Genomic DNA, 12,927 nt, shown 5'->3' on the forward strand with positions numbered 1-12,927 from the left:
AGCTAATGAATGTGATTCCAGAACGAATTATCTTTGTTAGCCGAGGTATCACTGTAAATTGCAACTTTGTTTCAAGATCAATTGCTCGCCTCTTTTTCTGTGATTCTTCACTAGGTTTATTGGGAAAATTGGGAAAAACTGCATGGAACTTACAACGTTTGAGGAAAACTAAAGTGTTTATTTTCAATCCTATTTTCTTCAATGTTCTTTTAAAATTCCTTTGTATTTTCATTAGAGACGCCTCGTCATTTAGGCTATAGATGTGGCGATCAGCTTTTACTCGGTTGTTATTTACTCTTCTTACAAAAATAGAAAAAGCAAGTTCACTCATTCCTAATCATTTTGGCGAAACTTCTTCATATTGAATCGATTTTTATTATAAATAATGCCAAACCTCCAACAGATAATATTTCAGTGGCTGAAAGAAAAGCCCTAAAAAATCTAAAACAGAACAGTAACATTATTATTTTACCTGCAGATAAAGGCAACTCTACGGTCATCCTCAACTCTGAAGATTACCACAACAAAATGCTTCAATTACTTGAAGATAGTTCAATATATTCAATTCTTCAGGAAGATCCTACAAGAGAATTACAAAACCATACAAACAACTTGTTAAAGCCTGCGAGTGAACTTCCTCATAATATTCGCCTCTCATTACGCTCTCTACATCCTCTTATCCCACGCATCTATGGAGTTCCAAAAATTCATAAAGAAAACATCCCTCTTCGCCCAATTGTGGAAGGAATTGATTCATCTACATATAAACTTTCAAAATATTTAGCAAAGTATCTCAAGTGTTTCTCCAATAAATCTTCATCTTTCATCAAAAACACCACAGATTTTGTTTCTCATATTAAAGATATTCCCATCGATGATAATGATATTCTAGCAAGTTTTGACATTATATCTTTATTTACTAACGTTCCTACGGACGAGGTACTTACATTACTACAGGACAAATTATCCAAAAAAATGTTCACTTTATTAAAGCATTGCATTCATTCTGGTTACTTCAGATATAAGGACTCCATTTACCAACAAAAACAAGGCCTGGCAATGGGCAACCCTTTGTCCCCAGTGCTAGCTAACATCTTCCTTGAAGACTTTGAAAAGAAAGCCATATCTTCCTTCTCATTTAAACCAAAAGTATGGAAAAGATATGTTGATGATATATTCATTATTTGGAATCACAGGCACACAGCTCTCACAGATTTTCTTCGTCATCTAAACATCCAACATCCTAATATAAAATTTACTGCTGATATAGAAAATAATAACTCTTTACCTTTTTTGGATGTTATGCTTACATGATGCTCTGAAAGATTAAAAATCTCTATGTACAGAAAACCTACTCATACCAATAGATATCTGCATAATCTTTCTCATCATTTTCCACCACAAAAACTTGGAATTATATCTACCTTAGGACACAGAGCACGTTCTCTCTTAAATGAACAAGATGAACTACAAAAAGAAACGAATCACCTCACTCTTATTTTTAAACAAAATGGATACTCTGAAAAAACAATTAAGAAATTTCTTCTGAACCCTCCAAAGCAGTGCACAACAGAGACTATTAATTTTAAAGGTAGCATCTCCATTCCATACATTAGCACAGTCTCTAAGAAAATAGCTAAAGTCCTTAAAAAATATAATATCAGGACCTTCTTCACCACACTTCCAAAAATCCGCTCTCTAATCAGCCATCCAAAACCTACTCATCACAACCTTAAGTACCCTGGAGTATATAAATTGTGGTGTGATTGCAATATCCCATACTTTGGTCAAACTAACAAATCTATTGAACAATGCATAGAAGAGCACAAGAGAGACATCTCATACAAAAGATCTCATGCAACTGCGTTATCCAGTCGTTCTTTTTTCAAATAATCCTAATGATGACCAACAAAGCCACTCTGTATGCTGGAATAGATCAGAAAATATTTTTCGCTGTGAAGATGAGTTTGAAAGGAAAATCGTAGAATCAAGGGAAATCCTACTGAACCCGGTCCACTTAAATAATAATTTAAGTTATAACATCCCAGATAGCCATGCTGCAGTTATTCAATATTGGAGTTCACGTGAACTTGCACGCACAATTGCAACAAACAATGGCATGCCAGTTGGAACAACTTGAAAAATACAACGTTTTTATGTATCGATTATGTGAGGCAATTTGTACCTGTAATTTCCAGTTTGTTTAAATAATTCAATGTTTATTAGTATTCCTTTCCTTTATAAATACCTGAAGAAGGCTGCTATATGCCGAAACTAGTAGTATTTATCATTAAAATCTTTATATGTTATCTCGATCTTGGAGTCATTAAATCTATTTTTTTCAAACGTATAACAACCGAGTAAAAGCTGATCGCCACACACACATATATATATATCAATATATAAATGACCCGATAAGAAAGTGGAAATCTAATCTTGGGGATGAGGAAGTTGTGGCGAGGATTCAGAGACAAGCAACCAAGAAGGCAAGTGGTCTGTGGAACATGAGGACAGATTGAGGGTGTGTGTGTGTGTGTGTGTGTGTGTGTGGACTGCAGAAGTTGGTTGATAGCATTTGTTCAATTGCTGAAATTCATTTGTTCAATCAATTGTTAGTGCGCTTTAGGTTCAAGGAAAATAATAGGTTGTGAGGATTTGTAGCTTCTGTGATGAGTCTTTGGACTCCATGGAGGTGCCCATACAATAATAATAATAATAATAGTTCAGGAATAAACATCAATTAGAAAGCAACAACAACAAACACAATGCTTTTTATGCAGATGCTCAAATAATAACCATTTACAACAACTAATAGTGAATACAACTTAAAAATTTCATTCAAGAAAATTAAAACTAGGACATTCTGGGTAAATAAATATCCCAAGCAAACTAAAATAGTAATTGATAAACCAAACTTGAGAACAAAAACAGATTTTCAATATTTAGGATGACATAACACCTGATATAGATGATGAGATGATGAGGATGTAGAAAATGAATTAGACCATTTTCAAGACAAACAATAAAAAACCAGAGCAAGAAAGAAAATACAATTAAAATTTTATAAAGTCATGGCAATACCAACAATATTATATGGTTTGGAAAATTGCAAAAGGAGAAAAAAAAATCATGGAAGTAGAATGCAAGCAGCTGAAATTAAATTTCTTAGAACAGTTAAAGGATACACAAGAATGGACAGAATATGAAATAAAGAACAAATTACAAATAAGTACAATAAAATATAAAAGAATACCAAAACAACTTTAGAGAACACACACAATGTATGGGGGGGGGGATAATACTGCTACTCAAGAAAGTAATTCAATATAAATATGAAAGTATAACATAATAAGTAGCTGAAATTAATTATCAGCTGCTTGTACATATTCAGGATACAAAATACAATCCAAATTGTAACATCTTGACAGAAGAAGACAATTAAATGAAAATCACCAGCCACTTGAAGGATCCTGTTATGAGCAACACATCCCAGTCTCATGATATAACATACATTAACTAGAACTAATTATTCTGTAAAAGTAACCAAGTGAAGTTTATTCTTCAGAAACTGTATTCACCTGTGTTATATACTGAGCAGGAACCATTACAAAACTCTGCATGCCGGTACCAGCAGGAATTAATGTCCCGGAAGGAAGTTGTCCTAATGATGTTGCTGCAAGAGTTGTATTTGGCCTGATTTGGGCAATAGAAGTAACAGAACTGGCTGGAATAAGAACTCTCTGCCCACTTGGTTTTGGTGTAACCTAGAAGTGATATCACATACTGAATCAGGTTGCTACACTATACTATACTATAAGAATTCTGTTAGATTTCAAGTTTCTTAATAGTATTATAGCACAGAGTAATTAAATGTAAAAATACAAAAGTAATAACATAATAAAATATAAAATAATAACAGTGTAAAAATACATATGTAAAAGTAATAATGTAAGAAAAACGTAATAATAATAACATAATTACACTAAGAATGTTGGTAATATTCTTATTATATCAGCATTGACAAATATCTTCACTTGGTTTTAAGCAGAATGAATATGAATATTACACTGAAAAGAAAAACATGTACAAAAGTATAAAAAAGGATTAAAGTCAAGCAGCTCTGAAAGGTGAACAAATACACAAATATTATTCAAGAAAAAACGAAGAACAAAAATCTAACATTGGAGACTCAATGGCAAGCTCTGAAAAGATAACTGATTGATTCAGCCAGGGAGGCATATGGTGAAGTTCTGTGCAAGAATAGAAAAAACAAAACTCCATTGTGGGTGCAAGACATTAAAGAAACAGTCATGGAAATGAAGAAAGTATACCAAAAGTTCCTAGCAAGTTAGAAGATGTCTTACAACAACTAAGCAGAGCAAAAGCATACCTACATAAAAGTCATGAGAAGAGTTTAGTAAGAATACAGATAATAACAACAAGGCAAAATGTCCAGGAACCTACTCAGAACCTGAGAAATGAAAGAAAAATAGCCTTCTAAAATGAATTAGAGATAATAACGGTGACATGAAACTAAAGATATTCTAACTAACTGGAGTAATTACTTTGCAAAACTATTAAATAAAACAAGCAATAACAAAAAAGTAGCAGAAAATATTCAAGAGGAATTTGCATTCTCTTAATGTAATCAGAAGTACATATCAATAATTGAGGGGTAGAAAAAAACTATCACAAGCCTGAAAGGTGGAAAGGCAGCTGAAATAATGATATTCAAAAAGAAATATTCAAATATGGAGGTATTCTGGTTGGGAGATGAATGATTTGCTTCAAATCATTGTTTATAGCAAATACCTCTGCTTTTCTTCCATCTTGGTCAGTAGTGTAGTTGGAAAATAGGAGCTAATCAGAATTGTGGACATTGAAGTCATGAAAAAAGAAGACTTTGTCATTAGGTGGCTCTGATTTTATGAAGTCAAGCTTCAATGACAGAAGTTAAAGAGATGAAATGAGTTTCAGAATTGGGGAACAATAGAGACAGTAGATGAATGGGACAACAGAGCAAGAAAATATCAACATGTTCATTGCCAATCACGCGATATCACGTGATGCGAGTTCTCACCTTGCGGCCGATCACGTGGACGCCGCTAAAAGAAGTAAAAAAAATTTGGCCACCACACGAAATTCCAATTTTCAGCTCGGCAATGAACATGTTAAGCCACAGACAGTCAAAAAAAGGGGAGTTCAATATTAGGCATCCTCTGGCAAGGAATATCAAATTGCACATCAGCACAAGTGCCACCCACAAGTGGCAGAAGGAATAATAAAGGTATGGTTTGCAGTTAAGATGGGCTGTGGTTTTTATGGTAGAAATTTGGGGTTCAGTCAAAAAAGACTTGGTCTGGGTTGAATGAAACTTTCCAAGAAATTATATTCTTATTTAATCCTTTATTCAAGTGTAAGCAAACTAAATATGCACATGAAGTATCTTCACAACTAGACTAGTTGAATATAGAGCCTAATGACTTCACATCAATTGCCTTGGAATTCCATAATGCAAAACACACAACACATCTTTTGTAACTTATATAATGCTACGCATCATGGGAAGGGCCACCATCCAGACCATTTCGACATATACTGAGGTCTGTGGGAGCCAGACCCACAAGAGATACCAAGGTTGAATTAATGCAGAAGTCATATACACTGCTTGGAAAGAAGTCAATGGAGAACCCCCCCCCCCCAATATGTATGATGCATCATGCCATGTAATGATTATGTTTGTAGGCTGCATAAATTGGAGGAATACAATGCTCCCAAGTCAGTGCAACTACATCTGGGTGAAATGGCTGCAAGAAGGGAACTGATGGAGTTTGAAAGAGGCATTATGATAGGATGCCATGTTGCATGCCTATCTGATTGGCAAATTGGGCCATTCCAGGTCAACAATTCAGTGATATCATACTGAGATAGAAGTGTGACTTGCAGTGAATGACCCACCACACTCACTGAATGTGACCATAGGGTGATATGAAGGATAATATGTAAAAAACTGCCATTTGTTGGCAAACACATTGAATGCAGAGTTCTAGGCATTGACTGGAACAGGAATCTGCACAAAAACATTCAGAACCAAAGCTCACAACATGGGTTCCATGGTAGGACCACAAAATGCAAGCCCCACATTACTTGGAACCAACTCCAGTGGTGCAAACAGTGTATACACTGGGATATGGAAGCTTGGAAAGCTGTGTTATGGAGCAATGAATCATGCTACACCTTTTTCCTGGTTTAGCCTCAGACCTCTGTTTGTGGTGCCACAAATATCACTATCTGAGAGGTATCTGAATATTCTGGACAATGCAATACTTCCTACTTTGTGGTGTTTTTATGGAGGAGCAGACCATGTCATAAGGCTGCTGCTGTAACTGGTTTGTGGACATGAACTTCACCACACTTGACTGGCCTCCACAGAGCCCTGATCTCAACCCTACTGAACATCTATGGAATGAACTGGAATGTCAGGTGTGGTCAAGGGACATCTGCCCCACAACAGTCCAGGACCTCATGGTCCAAAATTCCCATTGACTGCTATATGCTTGTGGAATGTATGCCCTGTAGGATTACTGCAATCATCACAGTGAAAGGAGGTCCTACATCTTATTAAGGTGGGCACCATAGCAATTTGTTCCTCCAACTATGGTGTCTATTGACTTCTTTCCAAGCAGTGAAAAGACATATCATCTTATTATTAAAATACTCTTGATCATTAATTCAACTTGATATCTCTCTCTTCTGGGTAGTGGATCTTCCCATAATGCATAGCATTATATATATCCAAAAGAATGTGTGATTTGCATTATGGGATACTAACAAATGATGTGGTCATTAGCCTTTATACACAAGCAGCCTAGTTGTGAAGATACTTTGTTTGCTTCCACTCGGATAAAAGTTTAAAAAAGAATATATTTTCTTGGCAAGTTTAATTTAATTTATAACCAAGTAAAAAACTTTCTATAACCAGGTTTGGAAGTCTGCAGCTGATAATGCAAGTCATTTAGGTTGGCATTTGTCAGTGAAGTGAAAGGAATTTTTTTTTTGTTTTTTTGGAGGAAGTTTTGCTATTCAATTAAGTTGATTATTTAAGACTTTCTTCATTAATGTTGAGAGGTGTGCAGTGAGTATAATGGATCCATAATCTCAAGGCAGCTTTTATCTCCTTTTTATTGAGGGGGATATTCTGAACATAGGCTTGCCTCTGTAAATTAAGTTGTCAGGTAAATCTGAAAGACTTGCAGACATAGTATATGATGGATGGTATTTCTAGACACAACTTTTGAGTATAACTGTCAAATAACTAGAAGACATGTTGTAATCTAGGTTGCTTTTATGATTGTATTAATGTCTTCCTGGTGAACAACAACAGGAAGCATGCAGTACAGTATGAGGAGAAGAATGATGTCAGGAGGTCAGCTTTTTCTGTCAGTGATATTAAGATGGTGCCACAGGGTGGGTAGGTGAGAGAGAGAAAGAAAAACAGATGTGAAAACAGAAAAACAAACCAATGGCCTTTGCAAGAGACAGAATACTTAATTGTAACTAGTACCTGATGAATTTAATGCAATTATTGAAGCTTCAGGATTAAGTTGAAAATATACATGAAAATGGAAATTTCCACGGAAATTTTTGTTGGGAATGTTTTAGCACACTGCTGGAAAATTAATGTTTGCATAGTGTGCATACATTTTGAATGAAGTGGGGAGAGATGAAAGCCTTCATTCCAGCAAGAATTTTATTTACTTTTTAAATTGATCAAAGTAAGTGTTTGGATCAGGAGAAGCAAGGACACCAGTCAGATCACAGAAAAGAGGAGGAAAAATTTAAACAGTTGTTCCACTCATGAGTGGAACAGCTATTTAGCAGAGTAGGATATGAGGATGAGAGTGGGTGAGAAATGGATGCTCCTTAGGAAAGGATACCCACATAAAATTATAGTTCAAATCACCAAGAGAAGACCTCTACTTAGTGAAAACTAAGTAAGAAAGAGCAAAGTGAATGGGATTAAATATTCTAGTGGGTAAATGAGGTGTTGAAGTGTTTGCTTAGTGCAAACACTTCAATATTTCCCTCTTTCTTTCTTTCTCTCTCTCAAATTAACCTGTGGAACAGAAAAAGGGAAGCCAGCATGAATTGGTATAAAGAAATCCCCAAGAAAAATGACTTCGTAGACCATCAGTATAGATGTTCTACAATAATTTTGTTTACGTAAATTAGTGTAAACTTGAGTTTTCTATTTCAAATTACCAATTCCGGTTTTTAGTGCATTTATACTGCGAGAAGTGAACAACTAATTGCTTGTTTTTATATGCATATATAGCTTTGCAATTTTTACATGTTACTTTTGTGTGTCACATTAATTTTTAACAAAGTGAATTCAGTTAATCATAAGTTAGTGTATCCAAAATAAAGGCTAACATCTAATGTTTGTGTATGTTTATAATATGTAAGTTATAAGACTTACTTAGTTCAATGGTAAAAAAACTGTAAACACCGAGTTTTCACCATTTTCAAGCAAAGTACCATGAAGATATCACATGAAAGTATAGTTCACGTGATGGCAGCAACTTGTCTCACTTCGCGACCAACCAGAAACCGGAACTTTTATGCACATTGGAGCATGCGCAAGTGAAAGGAACGGAACATGGTGACGAGTTAACGTTGAGGAGAGCTATAAGAGAGAGAAACATTATGTAGAGATTTTTATATAGGATTTTTTGGAACAAGTCAGAGGAAGTTCTCCATTGGTACTAGTCTTTCATAAAGAAAGAAGTTTAAAAGATTTTAGCTGGTATATTACAAGGTAACAAAAATAGCAGTTATGGAAGGAAATTTTGGAACTTCATAAATGAAGTTTTTCACACAGAGGGAGAAATTCTTATCGGATATTAAATGTTCCATTAGAAGTTGTAATGATTTAATGGATGTTTCAGAGAATACATATAGCAAGTTGATTTTAAGTGTTCAGTCATTTTTTCTTGGAAATCACTCATACAGTAAGAGAAAAAAAGGTTGTGAATCTTGAAGATGAAAGAAGGAATATTTTTGTATGACTTTTCTGTAAGGAGATGCTAGTGTTCTAAATTGAGGATTTTATTATCAGAGTCTGAACATTTTTTTTCTGTCTTATAATGAACAAGAAAAATCTAGTTATTTTCAAGATTTTTGTAAGAGAAAAGTGGTTTTCAGGATAAGGAACTATTTCCACTGATGAGATAAAGAAACTGTTTCTTTAAAGAGAGTTCCAGATTCATTTAAGAAACTGAATGTTCTTTTTAGCTGGCATATTTTTGGGCCCAGATAAGATGTGATGGTTAATTATCTTTTTTTATACGTGTGTAGAGGAGTGCTGTGAGGACATCATGTTGGAGGCTTAATGGATATTTTTACAACACTTAAAAAGAATTAAAATAGACTTTAATGCTTCCTATATTTCGTCCTAGTCACTAGGACATCTACGGGGATTACAAAAAAATTAATGTAACATATGCACAAATAACAAACAATACTAAGCCCAACCACGTGGGTGACACTAAAGTCCTATCTAGGTAGAGCGCCCTCTAAGGGCAGTAGTAGGTGGCCTGGAATGTAAGGTGGGAACTCTGGTGATGAGTGTTTCCCAAATCTTCGGAAGCTTAATGCACCCATATTTATTGAGATTTGGTTGGTTTTTGAGCGCTGCTGCTGCTTCTAAGAAAAGTCTCTCTTTCTTGAATTTGCTGTGGTGAAGCATGGTGGTTTTCTTCCATGATACTCTGTGGGTGGTGTCCAAAACATGGTCAGCCAAGCCTGAATGGCCATAGTTGTGTTTGAAGATGTAAGACTTGTGTTCTTCTAGACGGATGGATGCTGTTCTGCCTGTCTGTCCAAAGTACGCCAGCTTACAGGAACAGGGTACTTTGTAAACTCCAGGCAGAGAGCTGATCTTTCGTAGAACGGATAAGGGTAGCCAGTTTGAGGTGGGGCTTGTATGCTGTGTGTAGATTGTATTGTTTTAGTATCTTGGCTATTTTTTCAGATGTGCCACGGATGTAGGGTATGGTGATGGCATTTTTAAAATCTTGTTGACGAGAAGGAAGGGGAATGGGGGAGGAGTTGATTATTTTTTTGATACTGTGATCGCTGTAGCCATTGGAGAGGAAAGTGCTGTGTATGTGGTTAAGCTCATTAGTGAGGGCGGTTCCACTGGAACAAAGATTGTGGGCTCTCTTGGTAAGAGTTTTAATAATGCCATATTGTTGAGAGGGGTGGTGGTGGGAGAGTTTGTGAATGTATCTGCCTGTGTGTGTGTGGGTTTTCTGTATACGGTGAAGGTAAGTGTATCATTAGGCAGGCGTGTGACTAAGGTGTCTAGGAAGGGTAAACAATTGTTCTTTTCCATAGTGAACTGGATTCTTGGATGTAGACTATTGAGATGACTGAGGAAGGAGTCTAACGTGTCTGGGCCATGAGGCCAAATAGAGAACACATCATCTACATATCTTAGCCAGATAGAAGGTTTGAGTGGGGCTGAGTCTATGGCTCGTTTTTTGAAATCTTCCATATAGAAATTGGCAAGGGGGGGTGAGAGGGGGGAACCCATGGCAGTTCCTTCTATCTGCTTGTAGATTTTGTTGTTCCAAGAGAAATATCCAGAGTTAATGGCAAAGGAAAAGAGATCTAAGATGTCAGAGGGAAAAACCTTTTCTAAGAGAGATAAAGTGTCAGTTAAGGGAATATTGATAAACAAGGAGGAGATATCAAAGCTTACCAATATGTCTGTCTTCTTCAAGGTTAAATTTTCTGTGAGGGCTTTAAAGTGGGTCGAGTTTTTTATATAGGAAGGGGACCTTCCGGTGAGGGGGATCAGAGAGTTGGCCAGCTGTTTAGATAGTCTATAGCAAGGTGCATTGGTAGCATCTACTAGCAATGCATCTCCATTAAGCCTCCAACATGATATCTTTTTTTAGATTTTAAGACAACGTTCTGTTCAGATTAACTTTCAAAATGTTGTATATTATTTTTAATGTATCTTGGTATTATTGAACTGTTTTCGATTTTATATATAGATGTGTGAAAATTCAATTCACTGTGCTTGTGTGCTTAGATTTTAGTACAGAAAATCTGATATCAGTTGCAGTATGTTTCTACAATTGATGCAATCGATGACAAGAATTTAATAACTAAACTAGAAACTTGTTTTAATAAGGAAATACTGTGAGCAGACATATGAATTCAAAATTATAATAACGGAATAACTATTAAATAATTATTATTTAATAGTAAAATTTTTGCTTGTGTATCGCAGGCATCTTCAGATTATATGAACAATCTGTTCATATAATCTGCGGATGCCAACAGATGCTCAGCCCTCTAATTACTAGTTCAGTGCACTGAAAAGAAAAAATAGCTGTAATTGAGAAAAAGTTTAAAAAAAAAAAGTTTTTGCTTTAAGGAAAATTAAGTGAAGAAACCAATTTTTGAAAAAAGAAAAATTTCAGAATGACTGATAGGATAGCATTAAGAGAGAGAGAGAGAGAGAGAGAACATATGGATTTGACAACACATTTTTTGCCAATCCTCAAATAGAGGGATCTATTAACATACAGTTCTGTGATTTCTTCACCTGGACCAAAACTGAACATGAATGACACATTTTTAAAAAGATTTAAGGTTTCATATAAAATTTTATCAAAATCTATCAAGATTAAGATAGAGAAAACAACCAGAATATAGTAGTAAAGGCATTCCACTTATTATTCCTTTGCTAATAAAGAAAACTAATTTTTTTCTTTATAATATTAATATCACACAAGTTTGAAAAATCCATAGCACAGTAGTAGTGTGCTAAATTCCAACTTTCTTCACAAACAGCAATAGTCTACAATCCTTAGGTGATGATTATTCCTAAGACTAAATGTACTGAAGGAGATGAAATCTGAATGGATTTCATGCGAGTCTGGCGGAGATGACTGCAGTGAATGTAAGAGCTGAGAAAGCGAGAGGTGTTGTGGAAAAGCAGGAGAGTAAGGTAGGCAAGTTTGTGAATGGAGAGAATAAAGGAGAAGGAACACAGAGTGGACACTGAAACGGGGGGCAGTCACGGTAGACAGGGGGACACTGCATGAAAAGTGTAGATGGTGGTTTCAAGAGTAGATGTGTGAGTGTGCAAGAAAGGATTAAGACAGTCAAGGATGCAGGGTTGATGTTTAGGCCTGGGGAGGGGTGTAGTATCAGTGATGATAGATGGGGGGAGAGTGTAGAGGAGTCATATCTGAGAAGCAGTGTTAGTGGGACTTGTTATAGAAACAGAAATGAACTAGAAGTATTCAAAACAAGGGGAATGAAATTGCAGCATTGATAGAATTATTTCACCCAAAAATTATTGGTATAAGTGAGACATGGTTGAACGATGATGACATTCTGACAGGAATAGAGATGGAGGGATTATGTAGTCTTTTGCAAAGACAGACAAAGCAAAAATTGAGGAGGAGTGTTACTGATGATGGCAGAGAAGTTGTGCCCATCTAGCGTGGAGATGCAGGAGCCAATAATGACAATGGTTTCGAAGCAGTATGATGAGAAGTGGAGGTGGACAGAATGAAACGTTTAGTAGGGTGTTGCTATAGACCTGGTAATGCAGAAGGCAATGAGAAGGAAATGTATAGACAAACTGGTCTGGCTAATAAGAAAAGAGTGACCATTATGGGCGATTTCATTCTAGTCTATATAGTAATATAGACTAGAATGAAGAGACAGCATCAGGAACCAAAGAGAATGAATTTTTTGAGTTTTTAAGGGACAACTACCTTCAGTAGTAACAGAGGCCACATATGAATCGAGGGTCTTGGATTTGATTACCTCTTCAGAAGATATTGTTGTAAATGAAGTGGCACATCATCCTCCAATTGGTGAAAGTGACCATGAAGTGAT

The 12,927-nt window shown here is 35.7% G+C and overlaps 1 protein-coding gene across 3 annotated transcripts in view; it reads right to left on the reverse strand.

Moving 5' to 3' along the window:
* Window positions 1–12,927, reverse strand: part of mip120 (Myb-interacting protein 120) — a 292,557-nt gene that overhangs the window by 134,891 nt on the left and 144,739 nt on the right. For all 3 annotated transcript variants that reach the window (XM_090404171.1, XM_090404170.1, XM_090404169.1), the window contains one exon: window positions 3,579–3,764. In XM_090404171.1, coding sequence (XP_090260297.1) covers window positions 3,579–3,764 — 186 coding nt within the window. The remainder of the gene's footprint in view (window positions 1–3,578; window positions 3,765–12,927) is intronic.

The sequence above is a fragment of the Typopeltis vanoorti genome, chromosome 14, assembly GCF_054136105.1.
Source record: "Typopeltis vanoorti isolate ZY-2024b chromosome 14, IOZ_Tvanoo_1.0, whole genome shotgun sequence".
NCBI classification, from domain to species: Eukaryota; Metazoa; Arthropoda; class Arachnida; order Uropygi; family Thelyphonidae; genus Typopeltis; species Typopeltis vanoorti.